The sequence below is a fragment of the Aquarana catesbeiana genome, unplaced genomic scaffold (assembly GCF_042186555.1).
Source record: "Aquarana catesbeiana isolate 2022-GZ unplaced genomic scaffold, ASM4218655v1 unanchor237, whole genome shotgun sequence".
Taxonomy (NCBI): Eukaryota; Metazoa; Chordata; class Amphibia; order Anura; family Ranidae; genus Aquarana; species Aquarana catesbeiana.
This window is the reverse complement of record NW_027362665.1, coordinates 2,804,594-2,832,321: the sequence shown is the minus strand read 5'-3', so window position 1 is coordinate 2,832,321 and position 27,728 is coordinate 2,804,594. Positions and strand designations below refer to the sequence as shown.

The following is a 27,728-nucleotide window of genomic DNA, read 5'->3' as shown; positions in this document are numbered from 1 at the left end:
GGGCGTAAGGTTTAGACAAATTTTAGATTGTAAGCTCCTTAACCACTTAAGCCCTGGACCATTTGGCTGGCCAAAGACCAGAGCACTTTTTGCGATTCGGCACTTTTTTTCCCCACAAATAGAGCTTTCTTTTGGTGGTATTTGATCACCTTTGCGTTTTTTATTTTTTGCGCTATAAACAAAAATAGAGTGACAGTTTTGAAAAAAAACGCAATATTTTTTACTATAATAAATATCCCCAAAAAATGTATAAAAAAACTTTTTTTTCTCAGTTTAGGCCGATACCTATTCTTCTACATATTTTTGGTAAAAAAAATCACAATAAGCATTTATTGATTTTTTTTGCGCAAAAGTTATAGCGTCTACAAAATATGGGTTAGTTTTATGGCATTTTTATTAATAATTTTTTTTCTACTAGTAATGGCGGCGATCTGCAATTTTTATCATGACCGACATTAGGGCGGGCACATCGGACAATTTTGACACATTTTTGGGACCATTGTCATTTTTACAGCGAACAGTACTATAAAATTGCACTGATTACTGTAAAAATGACACTGGCAGTGAAGGGGTTAACCACTACCTGGCTAGGAAGGGGTTAAGTGTGTCCTAGAGAAGGATTCTAACTGGGGGGGCGTGGCTACGAGTGACACGTCACTGATCATAGCTCCCGATCACAGGGAGCTATGATCAGTGACAGTGTCACTAGGCAGAACGGAGAGATGCTTGTTTATATTAGCTTCATGAGACGATTGCGGGTATCCCTGCGGCGATCGAGTCCGTGGGACCCGCGGTCCTACTGATGGATCTCGCGGCAGGGTCACGCACGCGACCACACGGCGGCAAATTCAAAGGGACGTACAGGTACACCCATTTGCCCAGCTGTGCCATTCTGCCGACGTAAATGTACATGCGGCGGTCAGCAAGTGGTTAAAATACAATTGCTAACTATTTTGGTAAATATAGCACCGTATATCCTGTAGAATTTTTTTTTTTTTAAGCTAGTAAATGAATGTACATAATTTTGTTTCTGCTGGCAAATTAAAAGTACATTATTGAGCTTGTTTGTTGTGGTGGTTTTTATATATTTTTTCTCTTTTCTTTCTTTTTATTAGTTTTGGGGCAATATCTTTTTATACCTTATTTCTATATGTATTTGTGCACCAAAAAAACTAGTCTCTTCGCCCTGGTTCACATTGATGCTACTTTGAAATCGGGCTACTTCACTTGAAGTAGCCCGATTTCAAAGTAGCAAGGTCAATGCGATTTCAGGTGCTACTTGATGGACATCTGTGTGGCTTCATACACAGATTTCTATTGAAGTCACACCTGAAATCAGCAAAAGTAGTGCAGGAACTACTTTTGCAAATCGGTGCGGTGCTGCAAAATTGGTGTCGCATCGATTGGAACAGTGCCATTGCCGCCAATAGGCTGCAACTTGTCATGTGATTTGATCTCTCAAATCACATGACAAATCTCTCCAATGTAAACCTAGGCTTCAGCACACCTGTAAGTAAGTGATAAAGGTGGGATCTTTATATTTAACAGCTGTGGAGAATTGCAGGTAATGAATTCAGCTGGTGGGTAGGCAGTGTTGTATGTGTCAGCTCTGGTTCACATTGGTGCGATTTGACATGTCAAATTGGTGGCAATTGCACCGTTCTAATTGGTGCGACTTTGGGGTGCAATTTGTATTGATATCAGTGCAGAAACCTGCACTGATGTCTCTGATATTCCCCCCGCAGTCGAGACTGACATGTAGGAATGAAATCGTGTGAGTTCAGCTGAACGCTTTCCTCCTGCTGTCAGTGTGAACCAGGGCGCAAACTGGGCCTTTGTCTTTGTAATTCACCTGCTGCTATCCCAGGAACACCATTTCTTATCGAACGCCCTTAAGTCTACCTTCAAATATCATTATATGTAGAAATACAGATTTGCATATTTGCAAATAAACGAAATAAAAAAATACTAATCGTGGTTGTGATCAAATATTCGCAGCTGCTATCAAAAAAGTGTGATTTCCCCTTCTGACCCGGAAATGAGTCATTGTAATCACTCGGAAGTTCCTGTACTGGTCAGGATCTCCATCTAGGTGGACATGGCAAGGTCTCTTTAGAAAAGAGGAGGTGCTGCTGATTGGCCGGGTAAGTGTAGGATATGTACTTACTCAATGTGGGGTGGGTAGTGTTAATTGATTTGTTTGGCATCACCACACATTTGCTTCCGTCCCATGTGCACACATCACTTCCTGCATTTGTTCTGCTGATGTAAATCAGTAAGGACTATGCAAATGTAAATGAGAGCTCCTTTTATTAAAAGATATATGACTTGTTTCACAGCTGGGCGAATTTTCCAGCAAATCTGGACCTCGGAGTTGCATGACAAGTTGTACCCCATGATTCTCAATGATAACCATTCATATCTGTCCAACTTCAAAGTAGTCCCTGTACTTCTTTGGTGTGACTTTCATGTGACTTGAGGTATATCGGGTACAATATTACACAGGCATTCCCAGAAGTTGGGGCCAAGTTGCAGCGGCAAAGTGGCAGCAAAATAGTGTGACTTTCAGGTCGCAGCAGTGTGAATGAGATTCAAGGATAACACCTTTGAATTTGGCTCTATTGTCACTTGTGCATCCTGAAAGTGGGGCAAATTCGTCCCTGCACTACCTTGGTTTGACTTTGATGCGATTTGAGGTCCATACACCACAAGATTACACAGACATTGCTTCAAGTCATGGCAAAGCTCTGCAATTTTAAGGTCGCACAAGTGCAAATGGGGCCTTATTCAAAAGTGTTATCAATTAATCGCATTAGGTTACTTTCACACTTGGATGACTTTTCATGCACCTTTGGACCTCAGAGTCACATGAAAAGTTGTCCCCATGATTTCCATTCATATCTATGCAACTTCACCCATCTTGACATGTCAAATTGCAGGCCAAATCGGCACCTATTGACGGCAATGGAACTGTTGGTTGGTGTGATGCCACAAAGATTCCCAAAAGTAGTTCCTGCACTACTTTGGGCGACTTCAGGGGGCGATTTCTTACCTCCCAACTTTTTGAGATGGGTATAAGGGACACCTATTAGCAAAAGTATGTAGGCATAGGACACACCTCCTAAAACACCTTCTTAAAGGAGAATTATTCAAACAAAAAAAAATATTAGTTAAACCTCTAAGTGCTTTTTTTTTACCAATAATATTCCTTTAGATTGGCTTTGGAAATTTACAAAAAAAGCAATTTAGAAATTAGATGAAAGGTTTAGCGCTGGGAAACCCTTTTTGAAAGATAAAAAGTGCATTTTATATACAACTATACAGATCAGAACAAAATGAGGGACAAACGAGGAGGAAAGAGGGACAGAGGGACATTGTTCCAAATCAGGGACAGTTGGAACCTATGTGATTTCACTAGACATCTGTGCAGGAAAGTGCACTGATGTCTCTGAAATCACTCACAAGTCGGGCAGAGGCCCCTTTCACACTTGTGAGACTTTGGACAAGTCATACCCCATTATTTTCAATGTATACCATTCATATCTGTGCGACTTCCAGTCACTCCGACTTCTAAGTAGTCCCTGTACTACTTTGCTATGACTTTCATGTGAGTTGAGGTCCATAGACCTCAAGTTTACACAGGCATTCCCTGGAATTGAGGCAAAATTGCCGACGCAAAATTGTGGGAAACTTGCGCGCCTCTCCCCGCAGCTCCTGCGTCCATAGACCTCATGATTACACAGATTGCATTGCTTAAAGTCGCATCAAAATCACGCAACTTTCAGGTTGCACAAGTGTGAAAGGGGCCTAAGTCACTGTGCTGAGTACTATTATACCTAGAATATAAAGTAGTCCCACCATCAAACACTAGTAAACGTATGTTCTTAATATAATTGTGCTCAAATGGCTGAAAATCACACAGATGGTATCACCTACTGAAAGCTTGCATTAGACTCAGCAGCATATGCTGAAAAGAGGCGAACGCCTATTAGCCAATGACACATCAGCATGAGCATGGTTGTTACTATAATATTAATGCCTGAAATGCAAAACATTATTGTATAGAATCAAACATTAGTAAATGTATTTTCTCTATAGGTATGTGCTCAGCTCTGTAGCATAGCAGTATGCCTTGCTACCCTAACAGGTTCAAGCCATGAGTTCAAATCCCACTGACAGCATCACCTCCTGAAAGCGTGCATTGTACTCAGCAGAATAATTAGTCAATGCACATCAGTTTGGTTTATTCCATATTTTAACTCTTCAAATGCATGAAATAGTATGTACTTATTCAATAATATTATGGTGTGGAATTCCAAAAATCAAGGAAAAAAACATTGTAGGGTCCCCCCAGTACATAACAGGCCCTTTAGTCTGGTATGGACTGTAAGGGGAACCCCACACCAAAATGTAAAATAAAATTGATGTGGGCCCCCCAAAATCCAAACCATACCCTTATCCGAGCATGCAGCCTGGAGGTCAGGATAGGGGACGACGACGAACGAGCACCCTCCCCTTCTGGACCGTACCAGGCCACATGCCCCAAACAAGGGCCTCTTCCCGACAACCCTGGTCGGTGGTTGTCGGTCTGTGAGCAGGGGGTTTATAAGAATTTAACAAGGGGGCTCCCAGATCCTGCACCCCTATGTGAATAGGTAGGGATACATCGTACCCCTACCTGTTCACCAAAAAAATCAATATCCGGTTTTTGACAAGTCCTTTATTGTAGAATAGCTCTGAGCTGTCTTCTTCCCTGAGCCATCTTCTCCAGACGCTGTCTCTCCCTCCTCCATCTTCTCCCCGAGCTATATTCTCCCAGAGCCGTGTCTGCTGCCGCCGCCGTTTTCTCCATCTGCTGTGTTCTTCCGCACCGCCGGTTACCCGCTAATTAAAAAAAGCTGCTCTTTTTCTGTGGCGGTCTTCCTCCGCTGTGTTGTCACCCACTGTGTGGCGTCTCTTACATAGCCATGGAGCGGACTCTCTAGGTGACATTATCAGATGGCCACAGAAGACCGCCACAGAAGAAGAGCGGCTTTTTTTAAAATTAGCGGGTAGCCGGCTACGCGGAAGAACACATCAGCGGGAAAAGACAGCGGCGGTAGGAGAGACAGCTCGGGGAGAAGAAACATCAAACACTAGTAAATGTATTTTCTATGTATGATTGTGCTACACCCAATAGGCTAGTGGTCAGCACTTCTACCTTGAACAACTCAGGCTTTGAAGTACACATGGGTTCAAATCCCACAGAGAGATACTAAAAGATGGAATTGGTGAAAAAAAGGCAAATGCCAACTAGCCAAAGCAGCATATGCTGAAAGTAGGTGAATGCCAATTAGCCAATGCACTTGGCTGATTCTATTATATTAACTCTTCAAACACATGAAATTGTATGTAAGTATTCAATAATATTATGGTGTGAAATTCCAAACACCACACACTAGCTAGCGGGCAGTTTACATTTCTTTGTTTGTTTATTTTAATTCACTTGTGTACTGTAAAAATAAACACAGCTGGTGGATGGTAGGTTGGCTGGTATTTGAACTTGTACCGTGAGTGCTGTGGAGACATCTGAGCAGACCACTAAGCCATTGTGCTAAGTACGAGATCCGCATAATAGTGTAGTATGATTAAAGAATGAACATAAATAATTACCGGTTTATAGTCACCTAAATTAAAAAATAAAAAACAACATACAACAAATAGGTAACCAAAATGTTTAATACATGTAACTTTACAGAATAGCAAACATTACTATGTAATAAGCATTCATAACTGCATTCGTTAGCAAAAGAAGGAAAAAACTAGGAATACTAATTGCAATATACATCAATAGATGCACACGAGGTAGAGCACATCTCACATAAAAATGTTTCTTTCACATACATGGATCATGGTTACAGTGCAGTGCTATATAATAACTTAATAGAAATTGGCATTTGCATATACACGGAATCGCTAATTAGCGCTGATTTTGAATTTACTAACGTTTGTGCGCCGCTAATAGCGCTCTTTTTCATTCGCACATTCGCTTGTTAAAATTTTAATTGGCTAAAATGGGTGCTATTATGTGCAATAGTGCCCAATACTTCCTGGCGCTATATTAAAAGACCCCAGTGTGTCTCACAATTTGAACACTATTTACATGGCTCCGATCGTGTGCACATTCACACTGCTACCAATGACGCGAGCCATACTCTACCATGGCTCAGTGGGCCATTATGCTATGGTTCCCATGTACGCAGATCTGCTTACTTAAGAATGGCCAGTCCCTTGGTGAGGCATAAACAAACATCCTTAAAAGAGCAAACAGATCTGCGTGTCCATGGGAAGTTTTCCGCAGCCAATGGTCTTCCACCAATGTCTGTATGTGCGAATACCCTCACATGTGCGTATTACAGCAAACTGACACTGGGGGACATCTGACAACATACATTAATAAAAATTTCCACAACAACGCCAAAAGGTCAGGGTCACAAGCAGGCAGGGATAGTCAAGAACAAGCCAAGATCGGTAACAGAGACAGACATAGAGCACACGGCAAGCATGAAACAGGAAACCAAACACACAATATTGCTCAGCAAGGCAGGCTTGGAGAACACAGTGTTAAATAGTGGTTCCTGTTGAGGTTGGGTGGAGCCACACTGAGGGAAGATTACTTAACCATGCAGGTGAGAGAGTGCAAGCCCTAAGGCTGAAACACAGACCAGGTAAGAGACAGACAGGGCAAGAAAGTATTACTGCAGAGTCATGACAGTGGGGCTGAGAGAGAGGGGGCTGAGAGAGGGGAGTTGAGGGAGGGCTGAGAGAGAAAGGGGGGGCTGAGAGAGGAGGGTGCTGATAAAGTGGGACTGAGAGAGGAAGGGCTAACTGAGAGGGGGTTGGGGGGGTTTGCTGAGATAGGGGAGGGCTGAGAGAGAGGGGGCTGCTGAGAGAGGGGAGGGTTGAGAGTGGGGGCTGCTGAGAGAGGGGGAGATGAAAGAGACCCCTAGCCCTGCCCCTTTCTGCAGTCCCACCTTTGACCCATTGTACTAGAATCTGTCTGCAGATCTGCAGCCTGCAGGCCAGTGTGTGTATGATGATGATGTGATGGTACGGTACCTTCCACTCCATGCCAGTCTGTCTTCTTGTGAAGATCTGCTTTGATCCTTTCAGCCAGGTAGATACTCCCAGATGTCCTCTGTGCCCTAAGTCAGCCTGTCCTTAGAGGACAGTCCTCGCTCCGGGCCTCACGTGATGTTAGGGAGTGGAGGAAGTTGGAGCAATTCATGCTGCTCTGGAAGCACGAGGTATGTGCCTGCCCAGCTGCTTCTCTCCTCTCCTCTTTGGGAGGCGGGGTCTAGAAGGAGAAGGCGGTGCCATTGAAACTCTTCCTCCGAGTCCTGGGCTCTCTCAGGTCCGCCCACCTATCTGCCCTCAGATCGCAGATTACTGCCGTGTGTGGCGATGGATACCCAGCCAGCAGCCACCTGCACCCCAAGGGTGATGTGGATTGCTGCCGTAGTGCCACTAGCACATGCCTATTTGCCCCCGCTAATCGGCCATCACACTGGGGACAGTACAACAGCGCCCCTTTACATTTTGCACCCGGCCCCAGGGCGATGCGCCGCCTGCCTCCCCCATGCTATGCCACTGGTCACATAGCCACCAGGGAGGGATAGAGGATGAGGCACAGCCGCACAGGCACTCACATGCACCAGGTGCCCTCTCTCCTCCCAATGAAGAGTAGGTAAGCCAGCGGTTGTGGCTGCGCCCTAGGCGACTGCCTAGTTTTGCCTAGCGGTAGCGTCAGCCCTGGGTGCACTTCGCGCACCCGCCCAGAATCAGCCCTGCAGCCGGGATATTGCACGGCACTTGCGGGTGTCAGGGAGCCACAGCCGAAATGTGGGAGAGTTGGGATATCTATTGGATCTCACCAGTCAGGAGCCTTTCCTGTCATCCTACATGATCCCTTCTGAGGATTGTTCTATCCTTCCAAACAAATGTATGAAATCACAGATGCATAGCTCCCAACTGTTCCTGATTTTGAGGGACTGTCCCTGATTTGGAACAATGTCCCTCTGTCCCTCTTTCCTCCTCATTTGTCCCTCATTTTGGTCTGATCTATATAGTTGTATATAAAATGCACTTTTTATCTTTCAAAAATTGTTTCCCAATGCTAAACCTTTCATCCAATTTCTAAATTGCTGCATAAATTTTAAAAGCCAGTGCAAAGGAATAGTAATGGCAAAAAAGCACTTGTGGGTTTAAAAAATTATTTTTTTGTATGATTCTACTTTAAGGGAGCATGGCAGGGGGTGTGTCCAGTGCCTACATATTTTTGCTAATAGGTGTCCCGCATTCCCATCTCAAAAAGTTGGGATGTATGTCGACGAGACCTCCTTCTATGTGATCTAGAAGATCTTGAATCACAATGCCTTTATGGCTGAGGTGGATGACTCAGTCTATATATTGTTTTCCAGCTTTTTTTACATTTAATTATTTTATTTATATAAGCATATACGAGGAAGTGTTCTTACTTGGAGAGATCTCCACCACCATTCCTACATCCTTGCAATTTATATTTAACATGTTCATTATGAGTGGACTGATATATATATATATATATATATATATATATATATATATATATATATATATATTTATGCTTTTTGATATATTTTTGCATTTTCTTCACCAAAAAGTTCAATTTCGGGAGTTATGTTTTTAACTTTGCCCTGTTATACAGGAATGGTTATTATGAGATGTTTCTTGGGGCTGCAGTTCCTCTGAACTCCACAAGATGGTGATCTTACTTCTACCCAGACAGGAAGTCTCTATGGAAGACAGGAAGTGGCGTCAGGTACACACAGGAAGTTCCGGGTGAGAGGTGAGTCGGGAGGAAGTAGAGAGAAGACATTGCTGGAAGTGGCAGAAGACGAGGTAATAAGATCTTATATTCTATTTACACCCAGTAACCCCCCGTCATGTCCGTCCTCTTCCTCCATAGTCACTGTGATGTCTTTTATCTCCAGCAGATGATGATACACACATATATAGTGTGGGAACCTAGATTAACCCCTTCAGGGTCAGAACATTTCCCCACTTATGGGGCCGGAACATTCTCTTCATTTTGGAGATAAATTCTAGTAATATGTTCCTCTAAACAAACATCACTGACAATAAATAGACAAGACAATGACCATCCTGACCATACATGGCCTACAAAGGACAATTATTACACTACACAGGCTGTTGGTCTCTGATGGTCCTCTCACCCCACCTGCACATACTTTTCTCACCTCCTTAAAGGAGAAGTCCAGCTTGAGATCACTTGGCTGGTCTCCTCCTATGGGTTACAGGAGTACAATTCGTTTTGCACTCTTGTGACCTGTTTTCAGCAGAGAGCGGGATGAAGTCCTCTCTCTGGTGACATCACTGGAATCAGTCCAGGCACCGCATCATCACCACAATGAAGTCTGGATCTTCCAGGTCCCTGGACTGATGGCCATCTCAGCCTCTCAGCGAACCACTGAGAGACTGAGACGGGCGCTCTCCACCCCTCCACATCTCCAGTGAGTGCGGGGGGCAGAGCTGTGAGAACCGAGCCATCGCAGATGTTAGATCGATCGGTTCTCAGTGAAGAGGTGCCGGGGGACCGATGCTGCATCCACCTAGGTAAGTATGAATCTGAAAGAAAAAAAATCATACTTCTCTTTTAAAGACCTTCTGCCAGCAAGTGAAGGAAGCCTTCACCTCACCATTTCACCATTCTAGAAATATGTTACAGGATACAAAATAGACCAAGAGAACAAACCCCTCCCCCCTGCTGTCCTCCTACCTGCACTGAAATATAAAACACACACCAGTAATGTGCACTACAAGGTCCAGCCCAACAGACAGCAGTCTATGGTAACAGCATGATGAGGACAAATGTTCATTTCAACATAAAAGGGTCCTGCAGCTTGTCAGATAAAGACCTCTTCATCTCTTATGGCTTTAACATACTCGCCATAACAGAAACCAGGCTTCAAAATTTTGACTCCGCTTCTCCTCCTGCTCTCTCCCATGGCTGTCTCCATTGGACTCACTCCCCCAGACCCAACAGACAGAAAGGAGGTGGAGTTGGCTTCCTTCTATCCCCACAAAGCTCCTTCCTGTCCCTTCCTCTCTAGGGGTGCGCATCTTCACTGGTCTCACGATTCGATTCGATTACGATTATCTGGTCAATGATCCGATTCGATTCCGCCATGCATCACGATTACCGACGAGCTCCCACTTCCGCTTGGGCCACCTAGGCGGCCCTTCCACCCTGCAATCTTCTGGGACACATCACAGTTCCCAAAAGATTGCCCGGCTATGCAGGACAGTGCAGTGAGACATCCGCACCCGGCTGTGAAGCTGCAAGCTGTCACAGCCGGATGCCCACAGTAGTACTGCCAGCGCTGTGGACAGGCGGGGGAGAGAATGGAGGGTTTGGGTGGCCACATCGCTGGATTGTGGGACAGGTGAATGTCATTTTATTAATAGTCAGAAGATGCACTTTTTTTGTAGCTGCTGACTTCTAATAAACAAAAAATTGACTGGAACTCTGCTTTGAATTAAAAATAACCTCACTCCCTTAAAAAGTGCACTAATCCGGTGTACTACAGGGTACAGAGATTCACACACACTGCTGCTTGGAGGTCAGAAGGGATTAGAATCCACAGATGACAAACAGCCCTGTGAAGTTCCCTGTACTGTCTCTGTGCTGACCAGTGGCAGCTGGTGCTCAAAATTTTTTTGGGGGGTGCAAATAAACTGAAAAATACTGAACCTCCCCATCAAATGCAGCCACTGTGCCCAGCAATCGCAGCCACTGTGCCCGTCAAACGCAGCCATCTGTGCCCGTCAAACGCAGCCATCTGTGCCCATCAAACGCAGTCACCTGTGCCCATCAAACGCAGTCACCTGTGCCCATCAAACCCAGTCACCTGTGCCCATCAAACGCAGTCACCTGTGCCCATCAAATGCAGTCACCTGTGCCCAAACTGAGCCACCTGTGCCCAAACGCAGCCACTTGTGCCCGCCAAACACAGCCACTTGTGCGTGCCCAAACTCAGCCACCTGTGCTGTCAAACTCAGCCACGTGTGCCCAAACTCAGCCACGTGTGCCCAAACGCAGCCACTTGTGCCATCAAACTCAGCCACGTGTGCCCAAACTCAGCCACTTGTGCCCGCCAAACTCAGCCACCTGTGCCCGTCAAACGCAGCCACCTGTGCCCGTCAAACGCAGCCACCTGTGCCCGTCAAACTCAGCCACTTGTGCCCGCCAAACTCAGCAACCTGTGCCCAAACGCAGCCACCTGTGCCCATTAAATGCAGCCATCAATAACCCCCCACAATGACTTTCTTTTAATAAATGTATTACAATGGATGCTGTGCCCCCGCTGTAGGTGCTTTTAAAAAACGATGTCACTTCATACCAAATTTCGCCGGTATACGATCATGTGACTCCCGGCTCGTCCCGCCCCTCTCCGCTCTCCTCTCTGCTCTCCTCTCACGTGTCTCCTGAGTCCTGACGTTAGCGGGGAATTCTCAGTCCCACCCGCTGACTATAGTTATCGTATCAGAAGAGAGGTGGGCGGGACTGAGAAATCGCCGCTGACGTCAGGACCCAGGAGACGGAAGAGGAGAGCGGAGAGGGGCGGGATGGGCCAGGAGTCACATGATCGTATACCGGCGAAATTCGGTATGAAGTGACATTGTTTTTTAAAAAGCACATACAGCGGGGGCACAGCATCCATTGTAATACATTTATTAAAATAAAGACATTTTAAAAATATGCTCGGAGCGCTTTCCCGGGAGGGGCGGGGCTACTAATAATGACGCTCATTGCGCAATCTCCATAAACAAGGATGATTTATTGAAAAGATAAAAACCACTCACATTTAGTAAGAAGGTATACAGCAGTGTGAAGCGTTCAGCGCTTCTAACCACAAAGATGGCCGCCGTGTCACCATCCCACCGCGTCCTGCATCACCAGTCTCTATAATCGCCCAACGTTTCGTCATCAACATGCGTCTTCAGGGGCCCCTTCTTACTAAATGTTACTAAAAGATAAATGTTTTTATCTTTTCAAAAAATCATCCTTGTTTTTGGAGATGAGGTGCATATGCCTACTGGAGTATACTTGGTTTAATATCCAGCTACCAAAAGGAGATCTAAAGCCTTCCATTTAGTTCAGAGGGGAATATGTTGGTGCTACTCCATTAGAAGATCGTTGGTTTATTCTATGAAGACTGCCTTTTTTCTACACACATGTATAACCCATACACTGATGGTAAGGGTCAGTTTGTTTAGGTGTTGGTGACGGTGTTTTCATCTCTCTTCTGTGTCACCTTTCAATATGGATCTTGCTGATTAGAGTATTATTTCTTCCTGACGGAGAGACCTTTTGTTTGACCATATTTATTTTGGTTCTTATTGGGACATTTTTACATTAATATTTTTAGCGCTGCACCATTCCTATTGATATCTCTTCAATTGTATCCAGCAATTTTTGTGTCAGCAGCTTCCATTATATGTTTTATTAAGCGCAACAGATTCTGTTTTATTTTATGATCTCTCCCCTGTCCTGGCCACCTCTGTCTACAACAGTTCACTCTCATCATCACTAGATGCACTTGCTCTTCTAACCACACGCAGAATCAGGCCCAACCGTTACAACCCTGGCAACCTGACAACACTAGAAGCCTCAAGAGACATTGCCGTGCTCTTGAACGACTGTGGCGTAAAACCAAATGCCTGAAGGACTTCACCCTATATAAATCTGCCCTTCTAAAATACAATTCCTGCCTCCATGCTACCAAACAAGCCTACTTTGTCTCTTATTAATACCTTGTCATCCAGTCCCTGTCGGCTCTTCTCAACCTTTAACTCTCTGCTCTGTCCACTACCCCCTCTACCCACTAACTCACTCACTGCCCAAGAGATTGCCAATCACTTCCAAGACAAGATTGATTCAATTTGTGAGGACACCTCCACTGTGCGTACGTCTTCCCCACCCAACATACCTTGCCTAACAGCACATTCAACACTCTCCTCTTTTGAACTGGCTACTACTGAAGAGGTTCCAAAACTTTTCTCAGATTCCCACCTAACCAATTGTCCCCTGGATCCTGTTCCCTCACAACTACTATGGTCACCCTCTTCTTCTATCCTATGCTCCCTCACCCACACCTTCAATCTCTCCCTCTCTAGTGGCACCTTCCCCTCCCCTCTAAAACATACGCAGATCACTCCCATACTTAAAAAGCCTTCACTGGACCCCACCAACCTAAACAACTTAAGACCCATCTCATTGCTCCCATTCACCTCTAAACTTCTAGAACGCTTAGTCTACAACCGTCCTAGCTCCTACCTCAGTGAAAATAACCTTCTTGACCCCTTACAGTCTGGCGTTTGCTCACAGCACTCCACAGAAACTGCTTTACTAAAACTCACTAACGATTTACTAACTGCTAAAACCATCGGCCAGTACTCCATACTCCTACTACCCGACCTCTCTGCGGCCTTCGATACTGTTGACCACCCGCTCCTTTCTCAATAAACTACATTCCCTTGGCCTCCAAGATTCTGCTCTATCCTGGTTCTCTGTCTACCTATCACAGAGCTCCTTCAGTTACCTACAGCTCTGTCTCCTCCTCTCCATTGCCCCTTTCTGTGGGGGTCCCCCATAGCTCTGTTCTTGGCCCCTCTTCTCCTTTCTATCTACAGCTCCTCCCTCGGTCACTTTATAACCGCCCACGACTTCCAATACCACCGGCGATGACACCCAAATCTATCTGTCTACTCCTCACCTCACTCCTTCAGTCTCCTCTCGCATTACTAACTGACGTATCAGCATGGATGTCACACCACTTCCTTAAACTAAATCTCTCTAAAACTGAGCTATTAATATTCCCCGCCGTGCCCCCCTCCATGACTTTTCCATCAAAATCAACAATGCAACCATCAGTCCCTCCCCTCACGCCAGGGTACTCGGTGTAATCCTAGACTCTGACTTGTCATTTCAGCCTCAAATCCAATCATTGTCAAAAGTTTGTAGAATTCACCTCCATAACATCCCTAAAGTTCACCCCTTTTTAACGAATGAAACCATCAACCATCAAGCTCCTCATTCACTCCCTTGTTATCTCTCGCCATGACTATTGTAACTCCCTTCTCATTGGCCTGCCTCTCCATAGGCTCCTCCCCTCTTCAGTCTATTATGAATGCTGCTGCCAGACTTATCCACCTTACCAGCCACTCAGCGTCTGCCACCCCTCTCCTCCAATCCCTACACTGGTCTCCATTCAGTGTCTGCCAACCCTCTTCTCCAATCCCTACACTGGTCTCCATTCAGTGTCTGCCAACCCTCTTCTCCAATCCCTACACTGGCTCCCAATCAGTGTCCACCAACACTCTCCTCCAATCCCTACACTGGCACCCATTCAGTGTCTGCCAACCCTCTCCTCCAATCCCTACACTGGCTCCCATTCAGTGTCTGCCAACCCTCTCCTCCAATCCCTACACTGGCTCCCATTCAGTATCTGCCAATCCTCTCCTCCAATCCCTACACTGGGCTCCATTCAGTGTCTACCATCCCTCTCCTCCAATCCCTACACTGGTCTCCATTCAGTGTCTGCCAACCCTCTCTTCCAATCCCTACACTGGGCTCCATTCAGTGTCTACCAACCCTCTCCTCCAATCCCTACACTGGTCTCCATTCAGTGTCTGCCAACCCTCTTCTCCAATCCCTACACTGGTCTCCATTCAGTGTCTGCCAACCCTCTCCTCCAATCCCTACACTGGTCTCCATTTAGGGTCTGCCAATCCTCTCCTCCAATCCCTACACTGGTCTCCATTCAGTGTCTGCCAATCCTCTCCTCCAATCCCTACACTGGTCTCCATTCAGTGTCTGCCAACCCTCTCCTCCAATCCCTACACTGGTCTCCATTCAGTGTCTGCCAATCCTCTCCTCCAATCCCTACACTGGTCTCCATTCAGTGTCTGCCAGCCCTCTCCTCCAATCCCTACACTGGCTCCCATTCAGTGTCTGCCAACCCTCTCCTCCAATCCCTACACTGGCTCCCATTCAGTGTCTGCCAACCCTCTCCTCCAATCCCTACACTGGCTCCCAATCGCCCAGCGAGTTAAATTCAAATTACTAACTACATTACATTACAAACTACATCAACCATCAAGCTCCTCATTCACTCCCTTGTTATCTCTCGCCATGACTATTGTAACTCCCTTCTCATTGGCCTGCCTCTCCATAGGCTCCTCCCCTCTTCAGTCTATTATGAAAGCTGCTGCCAGACTTATCCACCTTACCAGCCGCTCAGCGTCTGCCACCCCTCTCCTCCAATCCCTACACTGGTCTCCAGTCAGTGTCTGCCAACCCTCTTCTCCAATCCCTACACTGGTCTCCCATTCAGTGTCTGCCAACCCTCTCCTCCAATCCCTACACTGGCTCCCATTCAGTGTCTGCCAACCCTCTCCTCCAATCCCTACACTGGCTCCCAATCGCCCAGCGAGTTAAATTCAAATTACTAACCACAACATACAAAGCCATTCACAACTCTGCCCCAAGCTACATCACCAATCTTGTCTCCAAATATCACCCAAACCATCCTCTCTGCTCCTCCCAAGACCTCCTACTCTCAAGCTCTCGTCTCCTCCTTTCATGCTCGTCTCCAGGTTTTCTGCAGAGCCTCTCCCATCCTCTGGAACTCGCTACCGCCACCTGTCCGACTATCCCCTACTCTTGCTACCTTCAGGCGATCCCTGAAAACTCATCTCTTCAGGGAAGCCTATGACGCCTCTAACAAATCTTTTACCACTTCCATCAGCTCATTCCCCACAGTTACAGCCTTTTGTACCACATGCCCCACCCTATTAGATTGTAAGCTCTTTTGAGCAGGGCCCTCCTAATCCTCTTGTATTTTATTGTATTATAACTGTATTGTCTCCTTTTATATTGTAAAGTGCTGCGTAAACTGGTCGCCCTATATAAATCCTGTATAATAATAATAATATGTTGTTTTCATTATTTTCTATGGCCATTCCATATTATTCCATTATTCTCTATGAGCATTCCATCTCCCTGTTAAAGTCTATGGGCATTCCTTTCTGTCATTCCTTTTAGTATGTCCCAGCAAAATCCATTCCCACCATTAAAGGCTCTGGAGAAAATTGTCTGCTATTTACACTCCATTCCTCCGCACGTCACCTGATCACATGAGAGCTTACTTTCACAGATTCCTGACAGATTTCTGTATGGTAAAGGTCAAAGTTCACTCTTCAGTTTAGGAGAGGTAGGACACACCCAGGAACAATGCACAGGAGCCTCATATAGAGGACCCCTCAAATTTCCACATCCAAATGTCCCTCCATCCAGTCTATATGTCCTATGACATCACACTGACCTCACAGCCCCTCCTCCCAATGTCCATCCATCCAGAGTCTATATGTCCTATGACATCACACTGACCTCACAGCTCCCCCTCCCAATGTTCCTTCATCCAGAATCTATATGTCCTATGACATCACACTGACCTCACAGCTCCTCCCCCCAATGTCCCTTCATCCAGAGTCTATATGTCCTATGACATCACACTGACCCCACAGCTCCTCCTCCCAATGTCCCTCCATCCAGCTCTTTTTTTTATTTTTCTCTGATACTCTTGGATGTGGGCGGACTCTTAGCATCCTCACTTACAAAGTAGGACTGTTGGTCCTGCATTGTATGTAATGTCAGAATGCCTGCAACAAGCATTTAACCTACATAGTGTGGGGGTCCCGTGTGGGTAAATTATACCTCAGTGGTGAGGAGGATTCTGGGAAATTTTTTTTGATTTGACTATTGGTTTTCAGATCTAGAGTTTTCATCCTGTGAAGCCTGAAGATCATATGACCATCACATTGCCTCCACCTCCCTCCCTGATAGAATAGAGAAATACAAAGAAGATTCTAGAAGTCACCAGAGAGATGATGGAGGAGAGGTGAGCGGTGCTGGGAATTCTGGGACATTATCCAGTAACAGACAAGGGATGTGTCTGGATGGTGACTGTATCATTATGTGTGTCAGGTTCCTATAAGGTGTCAGGATGTCACTGTCTATTTCTCCATGGAGGAGTGGGAGTATTTAGAAGGACACAAGGATCTCTACAAGGACCTCATGATGGACAATCAGCCACCCCTCACATCACCGGGTAAGAGGAGACTTTATTGTAAAGGAGAGAGCAGTACGGAGGGTCCACCTAGATCCCCCATCATCTGATAAACACATAGAAACAATGTATTCAGTCAGTGTGTGTGTTTCCTACAGATGGATCCAGTAATGGGAACCCACCAGAGAGATGTCCCCGTCCTCTGTATTCCCGGGATTCCACACAGGAAGGTCACACCATCCCTCACCATCATCAGGTAGATGAGGAACAATCACTAATAGTATCATTAGGATCTGTACATTATCTGCATTGTTACCATTGATGTCATTTTTATTATATATTCAGAGTGGAAACCTGAGAGATTCTAAAGTTGAGATTAAAGAAGAGATAAAAGAGGAGGATGATCAAGATGGGGTGATGGAGGAGTCAGAGTTCCTAAAAGAACACAAAGATCTGTACACCATCCCTCACCAACATCAGGTAAGTGATTAACAATTATTGGTAGTTCTGATTTATACACAGCATGTTTCTTACAATGAATGTTTTATTATGTATTCAGAGTGGAAACCTCGGGGATGATAATATTGAGGTTAAAGAAGAGTATAAAGAGGAGGATGAGGAGTATGGAGTGATGGAGGAGTTTTCAGAAGGACACAAGTATAAGATGGAGCCACCAAATACCAGGAACCCACCAGAGAGATGTCCCCATCCTCTGTATTCCCGGGATTCCACACAGGAAGATCACACCAACCCTCACTGTTACAAGGTTGGTGGGACGGAGCTTATAAAACACACTTATGGAGACAATGTGTGGATTTTATATGTGATGTCACAATATTAAAGCTTATATCTCATAGATGATATTCTTTCTCATTTTCTTGATTTAGAGTGGAGATCCAATCGATATAGAATTTGAGCTTAAATCAGAAGAAGAAGAGAGGTATGTGAGGCATGATCAGCAGTCTATGGAGGAGGATGGAATAACGGGGTCATTTATAGAGGAGGACACTCCTACAGAGATCAGCACAGGTGGGTCATTAACACTAAACACATTCCTCCACCCATACTGCTCACTGATTGGTCCAGAGTAGGGCGGGGACTGGTTGATATCAGCCTGTAATCCCCTGGTCACTTTCCTGAGCTATGTTCCCTGTCCTGTATTCCTGTATTTCTCTCAGATAATCTTCCTTCTCTGTGCTGCAGACACAATTTATGTATCTAGACTGGATTTATGGAGATTCTGCGGTTCAGCTGGCAGCAAAATGTTCATTTTCACCATAGATGTTACTAGACCTAGGCAACTGGGGTATGTGGTTTGGGTCTTCTGCCCCATACCCGGGTATGGCAAAATGTCCGACAGGACAATCCCCCCAGGATTACTTGCTCTGTTTTCTGCTGGTTGTGTCGGGTGGAGGGATATGTCTGTATAGTCTCAGACCCAAGTCACTGAGTGCAGTCTCAGGAGATGGGAGGCAGCGGTGTGGGACCTCTGCAACTTGTCTCATGTGAACATTTAATCTTCTACTGATTACTGAATACCAATGTTATGAGTCCTGACCCTTACACTGTATACTTTATATTGTACATTATATACTCCTGACCCCTGCACTATATACTCTATATTGCACATTACATACTTGTGACCGTTGCACAATATACTCTATGTTGTACATTACATCATTCTGATACATATAGCCCTAACTTTTGTGTTCTATATAATAGGTTGTACATTAGATAAGCCTGACTTCTTTTACACCCATTTTCTACCAGCTGAACATTTAATATCTGATGATTTGATTGGAGCACAGACTTTTACATGTTGATAATAATGTGATAACATCCTCAAACTTTGGAACCTTAAACAGAAAGTGATAATGAGGGAGGAGTCAATAACCCAATGATGGTGGTCTTCAGGATCAGTCCAGTCTTCATCTTGGTTTTTCTCCCCCATCCCCACTCTCTGACCTCTGGTGGGACTCAGCCCCACTGTTATTCATGAGTAAGTGCAGGACTTCTTGTGTTGGGAAGATGGAAATGAGTGATAGAGGGGGTGGGGACACTCGTCCTATAATCCCCTCATAACTGTCATTCCTATAAAAGACAGTTCTCGTTGTTTCCTCACTCTCTGACTAAGGTCCATGAATAAAGAAATGAACTGGTAGGAGTTCAGAGCTGTAGGGCTGAAACAACTAATCAATTATGAAAATAGTTGTCAACTAATTTCATAATCAATTAATTGGACTGCATACAGAATGCAATATTTCTTTCCATATCAGAAAATACAGCTCAGTATACCATCCATACATGTCAGTAAATGCCTGAGAACTTGAATGTGTGAGGAGCAATGCCTCATGGGACATGTAGTCCTGGGGAAGAGAAGGAAACAAGTGACATTAAGGCCGAAGATTTTTTAATCTTGCTATAGGGGAACTCTATACTATACTTTGCAGCTTCCTATAGGCGAACTCTATACTATACTTTGTGGCTTCCTATAGGGGAACTCTGTACTGTACTTTGCAGCTTCCTATAGGGGAACTCTATACTATACTTTGTGGCTTCCTATAGGGGAACTCTGTACTGTACTTTGTACCTTCCTATAGGGGGAACTCTATACTATACTTTGCGGCTTCCTATAGGGGAACTTTATACTATATTTTGTAGCTTCGTATAGGGGAACTCTATACTATACTTTGTAGGCGGCACTGATATGCAGCACTCATAGTTGGCACTGATAGGCATCACTGATGGCACTGGCAGGCATTGGGGATGGGCACTGATTGGCAGCTGCCTGTACACTGATTAGCATTTCCCTGGTGGTCTAGGGTGGCATACCTGGTGGTCCAGTGTGGTGGATATCCCTGGTGGTCTTGGCGGACATCCGAAGGGGGCTGCACTGATAAACAATCAGCACAGACCCCCCCCCCCTGTCAGGAGAGCAGCTGATTGGCTCTCCTCACGTCTGTAAGACACGAGTGAGGAAAAGCCGATCAATGGCTCTTCCTGTTTACATCGTGATCAGCCGTGACAGACACACTGCACCACCGATCGCCGTGATGTGCGCGGTGGCTGTTATCCTGCTGGATGTCATATGACACCCAGTCAGGATACCTGAACCACCGCCCGGCCATCATTCTGCTATAGGCCAGGTGGGAAGTGGTTAAACAATCAATCCAACATTTACAATGACTTTAAGGTCTCTGTGCAGGGAAGTTCAGCATCTGACCCCAGAGAAGGTGGAGGCTGATAGACTGGAGGTGATAGAAGACATTACTATTATATAAAGTAAAAGTTTACTAGTATTGTGCTTTATATATAAAATTAATATATCCATGAAAAAAGTCTCAGCTTTCAGTATTACTTTAATATAAAAGTCCCCCCTCTAACCTCCATAAATCTTCATGTGTGACTCCCAGGTAAAATCCCCATATATCCTACTTCTGGGTATATTTAGTATTATATATATGATATAAGATATATTACTTTCACTATTTCACAGTATAAATGAATCCCTTTTAGTAGTGATTATCTGCTGTTTTTGTACTATAAAGGAATATTTTTTTTCTCCCCATCATAACAAAGGATTAAAAAAATCATGCTGCTGCTAGTAAATGTCTTATGTTGGCCATACACAGATCGATTTTTGGACGAGAATATTCACACAAATATCTGTATGAAAATTATTTGTACATTCGATGAATGGACGAGTGTGGTTCGAAAATTCCACTTGTTTTTAACATTCAATTGTAAAAAGAATGTGACTTCTGACCACAAACCACATACAGGATTTGAAAATTAGTTTGATTGAAAAAAGGTTATATATCTGGATATTTATATTTACCGCTGTATATAGATATTCAAGAATATTAACTGAATTATACACCAACCTTTTTTTGATGTTTTTATCCAATTAATCAAATCAATAATTTGCCAACAAATCAATTCTGAAAATAATCATTAATTGCGGCCCTACAGAGGACCCATTTACTAGTTACCTTGAGGGGGGAATTGTAAGATCCTCAGAGACAAAGCTGCCTGATGTGGGCGGAGTCCTGGTTTAGGGGAACCAATCGGCTCATGTCTAGTAATAATCTTTTTATTTCTATTTTAGTAGATAGACGGGAGATGAGGAAAACCTCAGAGGATTGTCTCACTTTGTCTCCAGACTGTAAAGTAGAAGATGAGGACATCACACAGTATAGTCCAGGAGAAAACCCGACTACCTCAAATGTCCATCCGGCACCACACAGTGTAGATGGACCATCGTATTCCTCTTATCCTGAGGAACCTCAGACTGTGAGAGACGGTGCCGTCCTTCCAACAGAGAAGAGCTTTTCCTGTACTGAGTGTGGAAAGTGTTTCCATTATAAATCCGATCTTAATAAGCATATAAGATCTCACACAGGGGAGAAGCCGTATTCCTGTCCTGAGTGCGGGAAATGTTTTTCAGTGAAGTCCAGTCTTTACAGACATCAGAGATCTCACACAGGAGAAAAGCCGCATTCCTGTCCTGAGTGCGGGAAATGTTTTTCAGTGAAGTCCCTTCTTTTCACACATCAGAGATCTCACACGGGGGAGAAGCCACATTTCTGTCCTGAGTGTGGGAAATGTTTTTCACAGAAGTCCAACCTTTACACACATCAGAGATCACACACAGGGGAGAAGCCGTATTCCTGTCCTGGATGCGGGAAATGTTTTTCAGCGAAGTCCGATCTTTACAAACATCAGAGATCTCATACAGGGGAGAAGCCGTATTCCTGTCCTGAGTGCGGGAAGGGTTTTTCAGTGAAGTCCAGTCTTTACATACATCAGAGATCTCACACGGGGGAGAAGCCGTATTCTTGTCCTGAGTGTGGGAAATGTTTTTCAGTGAAGTGCCAGCTTTTCACACATCAGAGATCTCACACGGGGGAGAAGCCGTATTCCTGTACTGAGTGTGGGAAATGTTTTTCAGTGAAGTCCTTTCTTTTCACACATCAGAGATCTCACACGGGGGAGAAGCCACATTTCTGTCCTGAGTGCGGGAAATGTTTTTCACAGAAGTCCAACCTTTACACACATCAGAGATCACACACAGGGGAGAAGCCGTATTCCTGTCCTGGATGCGGGAAATGTTTTTCAGTTAAGTCCGATCTTTACAAACATCAGAGATCTCACACGGGGGAGAAGCCATATTCCTGTTCTGAATGTGAAAAATGTTTTTCAGAGAAGTCCAGATTTTACAAACATCAGAGATCACACATAGGGGAGAAGCTGTATTCCTGTCCTAAGTGTGGGAAATGTTTTTCACAGAAGTCCGATCTTACCAGACATCAGAGATCTCACACACGGGAGGAGCCGTATTCCTGTCCTGAGTAAGGGAATTGGTCCTCACTGAAGTCCTGTCTTCCTGTACAGCAGGAGTCCCACACAACCCTCGAGGTGTATTAGTGCCTTGAGTGTGGGAAATGTCTTCTACATGAATGTTGCTGGACATCACAGCTCTCATGTGGGGAAGAAGCACACCCTGATATATACCTCAGATATACTCCATGGCTGATCTTCATCATGTAAAAAACAGTTCATAAGGAGATCAGAGCTCACCAATAACATGGATGAAGTGTTGTTCCGTGTTGACCATTGATAGCAGGAGAAAAATAAAAATGGAGTCATTACCTTTCATTGGCTGAGTACATTTTGTGGTGTAAGATTGCAAAAACACTTAGAGATCTGTTTAAAAAAAAAATAGTTGAATGGTTATGACCGGCATTCGTCCAGCCATGATGAATATTGGCCGTATTTTATTTCATACACCGATTTCCTTGGCTCCTTCTAATATAATAACCATAATGCAGTATTTCACTAATTGAGGTATTTCAGGAAAAATACCCGATTATGGCCACTAGATGGAGCTGATGATCATAGAAAATCGCTGTGTTAAATCACAGCCAGAAATTGTAACAGCAGGATGAATGATTGTCACATTAGTCCAATACATTTTTTTGAAAAATAGACCTCTTATTTTCCTTCATCAGACATGTCTTCATACTAATCCCTGAGATCATACTCATACACTTATCAGTACAGTACACACTGAAGGATATAACTTAAATAAGCCAACGCCATTAGACTATCCATTGAATTAAAATGAGAAATACTATGTTTGGACTTTAGATGGCGCTATAATAGCAATTATCTCCAGCTAGTGGCAAATGTAGTATTTTCTATTTTAAATCAATGGAAATTATTCGACCAGCAAAAACTCAATGTTCCCCTCATTCACACAGAAGGAATGTACATGTATTTTCATCAGGAAAATTGCTGTACAATTTTTAATGTCAGGAGACGTTTATATAAAGATGGGAAGTATGTAGCAGATACTTGAATAGACCTCCTAGCAATGTTATTACCAGGCTGCAGCTAGGGGGAGCTCTAATGTTTAGAGTGTGACCACAGCAGAGTGATCCCATCTAGTTCACATTAACCCTTTCACTGCCAGAGCTGGTTTTGCATTATTTTTGTACACATGGTAAAAATAGGATTTTTATAACAGCTTACCTGTAAAATCCTTTTCTTGAAGGTACATCACGGGACACAGAGCCATTAATTACTATATGGGTTATAGGCCACCTTCAGGTGATGGACACTGGCATAATCAAGACAGGAAGCCCCCTCCCCTATATAACTCCTCCCACATGGGGAGTGCTTCAGTTTTGTAGCACAGCAATATATAATGATCCCAAAAGAGGGGAGGGACCTCTGTGTACCGTGATGTACCTTCAAGAAAAGGATTTTACAGGTAAGCTGTTATAAAAATCCTATTTTCTTTTTAGTACATCATGGGACACAGAGCCATTAATTACTATATGGGATGTCTCAAAGCAATGCTATCTGAGGGGAGGGAGACACCAATAATAAGCAGACCTCCGTCAGACATGAGGACCTACAGTGTCGCCTGCAAACAGTGCGCCCAAAGGCGGCATCCTCCTGTTGACCCACATCCACCTGGTAAAATTTTGTGAATGTATGAACAGATGACCAAGTTGCGGCCTTGCACACCTGAGCTATGGAAGCTTAGTGACGCACTGCCCAAAGAGCACTAACTGCCCTGGTGGAGTGCGCTCTTGGAACTGAAAGGCGGAGACTTTCCCTTTGAGCCATAGGCTTGAGAATGATTCTAACAAACCCATCTAGAGATGGGCGATTTGGATACTGCCTGACCCCTTCTGGGGCACCCTGGCAACCCGAACAATGCGTCAGTTTCCCGTATGCGAGCAGTCGCTTTCGGAAGCTAACTGTATTGACTTTTCCAATGCTGAATTTGGCTCTGGAAAATGGGAACTGGATACTACTCTAAACCGAAGGAGGGCCGAGTTATGGAAGGGAGAAAAGGGTGTTACCGCTCCAAGCTGATCAGTTTGAAATGAACCTCTCCTCTTGTTTGGAAGCACAGGTGCTGGCAATGCATATAGCAATGAAATTTGAGGAAAATTCTGGACAGCCGCACTCCAAAAAATAGCCTTTATTTGTCAAAGAGAATCAAAAAATACATGCCACAGCAGACCGGACAGAAAAACTGATGCATTTCACACTATCAAACAGTGCTTAATCATAGCTAACAATCACAAAAATGAATGTCATTTATATACTTAGGTTTTACAATCATGTGATCAAATAAGTGAATAATTATGTGCAATCTACAAACAAGCAAGTGCTGTGAGACACAATCAAGAACATAGATAACCTCTGTGATTGAGTAGGGTGCTCGATAACTACCAAAACTTAATCTGTGCTAAAGGGGGGTAAAAACATTTATTATTAAATAAATAAGGGGTATTATTTTATATATATACCTAAATACGGGTACTATGAATCCCTGCACATATGCTAAATGTGAATGAATATTATGTTTATATTTATAGAATATTTTCTAGCATATACACAAGGATGTATGAAATATGTACAATTATGTAAAGACGGGTGTTGTATGTACATAAAAAGATAGACAATATAGAGATATAAAGATGAAATTAACATTTGCATATAATAAATGCATGCTATATATATAATGTCTCACTTTGACTCATATAAGTCCTATCTTTACTAAACATAAACCCTTCTCGTTTACATAAATAATATAATGCATATTACAATAAAGACATTCCTATTGGATATGTTAACCATGAAGATCGATATTATTAGAATGTGTCCATAAACTGGTAATTCATAACAAAACAATGTTGTATGCATATAAATAAAGAATAGACATCTGCTAGTGTGAATGTTTGAAAACAGTGGGAGACAAAAATAAAAAAAATAAAATAAAAATAGCCTCCCACGGCATGCAACAAAACTACCGATATTAACATAAAGATATGATCTTGCTGTGTATGGCTGGATATATGAGCCGCAGATACGGGTTAACCTCATCTCAATAACCTAGCACCACGTATCTAGTCAATTCTCATTCCTAGAAGAGATAAGGACTCTAAATGAGGAGGAGACAAGTTTACTTTCAAAAGGACTGAATTTCTGCCCTAGCAGACATATTGACCTCTTTGGAACGTTGTTAGATGTGAATAAGTTTCCCCATAGTCTTATGCCGCGTACACACGACCTTTTTTTCCGTCGGAATAAACTCTGACAGTTTTTCTAACGGAGTTCCAACAGAGTTCAGCTGAAACGGACTTGCGTACACACGATCACACCAAAGTCCGACCGTTTCGAACGTGATGATGTACAACACGTACGACGGGACTAGAAAAAGGAAGTTAAATAGCCAGTAGCCAATAGCTGCCCTTGAGTCATTTTTGGTCCGTTGGAATAACATACAGACGAGTGGTTTTCCCGATAGGAATGGGTTCCGGCGGAAAGATTTAAAACATGTCCTATTTCTAGGTCCATCAGAATTTTCGATAAAAAAGGTCCGATGAGGCATACACACGAGCGGATTATCTGATGAAACGACTCCGTCTGACCTTTTCTGCTGGAAAGTCTGGTCATGTGTGCACGGCATTACACTTAAGAAGCACTATTGAATTCCTGTCTGAGAGAGAAGGGAGCCCCCCTAACAATATAGATACAGGTGAGTCACCTTCCTCTTCCCCTTTAATTCACTGAGATCTGTGCCTTATAGGATCTTATTGATCTGGCCTCCGAGTCCAGTCCATGCCTCACATACCCTATAGATACTTTTAATAACATATCGTTTAAACTTAGATCGGATTTTTATCCGGTAGGATCGAGAGGCAGGGATCTTGACTTATTCCAAAAAATGGTTGAGAGGGATTTGACTCATGTGGCCCGAGTTTGTCATAAAGGTCCAATATCCAGTAACCTGTCTGCTATAGAGACGCATGCTCTTAAACATTAGTGTCTGACAATAGCATTGTGATTAGGAATTCTGACAAAGGGGGTACTGTAGTGGTATTGGACTCTGAAATGTATAAACATGCTAGTTTCCTTGTGACCATGGCCAACAGGGCATCACACATTGGCTCCAAAGGAGGCCCCTGAAGGACTGACAAAGCAGATTCAGACCGCATGGGCACAAAGGTGACATAATTGGTGGACATAATTGATGGATTCATGCGCATTATGTCTTATATAAAGGCCTGCACTAGGGATTGAGAAGCATGAGGTTTTGGAAAAATCTGACAAGCTGAGACCTGACCCTTAATAGTACTTACGGCTAGCTTTATCCCTACTCCCGACTGTAGGAGGTCTAACACCTGCTATGCTATTTTTGCGAGGATGCCAACCTTTGTTTCCATAGAAGGAAACATAGGCCTTTCAAATCCTAGAGGCCGACTTTCTTGCATTAACCAGGGGGGTTACCAGCGAGCCTGAAAGTCCCCAATCCTTTAGAGCGAGGGCCCCAACAGCCAAACCGTCAACTTCAGCGTTTGTAAGGCTGGATGGTATAGCTGGCCTTTGTGACAACAGATCCTGGCATAGAAACAGAGGCAAGGATCTGTCACTACTATTTTACGATTTCTGCATACCAGAGCCTCCTGGACCATGCCAAGCAGGGCCGGACTGGCCTACAGGGATACTGGGACATTTCCCAGTATGCTGCCTGCCCTGGGACCGCTTTAATCCATGCTGTGGCTGCAGCGCTTTTCCTGGCCACTTATAACACACAGCGGGAGACCACTGTGTCATGGAGCTCATTGTTAAATGTTCGGCCGAGCTATGACAAAAGTCCCTCCCTCCTCCTAGATCAGCTCGTGTGATAGATGCAGTGTTCTGTCTATCACACGAGCTGGTATAGGAGGAGGGCGAGACTTTTGTCATAGCTCGGCTGAACATTTAACACTGAGCTCCGTGACACAGCAGGAGCAGGAGATACCCGCTGTGCGTAATGCACACACTCACTGGTGAGGCTACATTGTTTGGCACAGCAAGGCTGCAATGATGGTGAGGGAGGCTGCAATGATGGTGAGGGAGGCTGCAATGAGGGCACAGTAAGGCACCAATGATGGTGAGGGAGGCTGCAATGAGGGCACAGTAAGGCACCAATGATGGTGAGGGAGGCTGAAATGAGGGCACAGTAAGGCAGCAATGATGGTGAGGGAGGCT

The 27,728-nt window shown here is 44.3% G+C and overlaps 1 protein-coding gene across 1 annotated transcript in view; it reads left to right on the top strand.

Annotated features, from left to right (window-relative positions):
- LOC141122068 (uncharacterized) overlaps positions 1–27,728 on the top strand; it is a 71,960-nt gene that overhangs the window by 14,463 nt on the left and 29,769 nt on the right. The window contains exons 10-16 of the mRNA XM_073611864.1: positions 8,866–8,919; positions 17,090–17,213; positions 17,330–17,427; positions 17,517–17,651; positions 17,731–17,937; positions 18,059–18,200; positions 21,280–22,255. Coding sequence (XP_073467965.1) covers positions 8,866–8,919; positions 17,090–17,213; positions 17,330–17,427; positions 17,517–17,651; positions 17,731–17,937; positions 18,059–18,200; positions 21,280–22,255 — 1,736 coding nt within the window. The remainder of the gene's footprint in view (positions 1–8,865; positions 8,920–17,089; positions 17,214–17,329; positions 17,428–17,516; positions 17,652–17,730; positions 17,938–18,058; positions 18,201–21,279; positions 22,256–27,728) is intronic.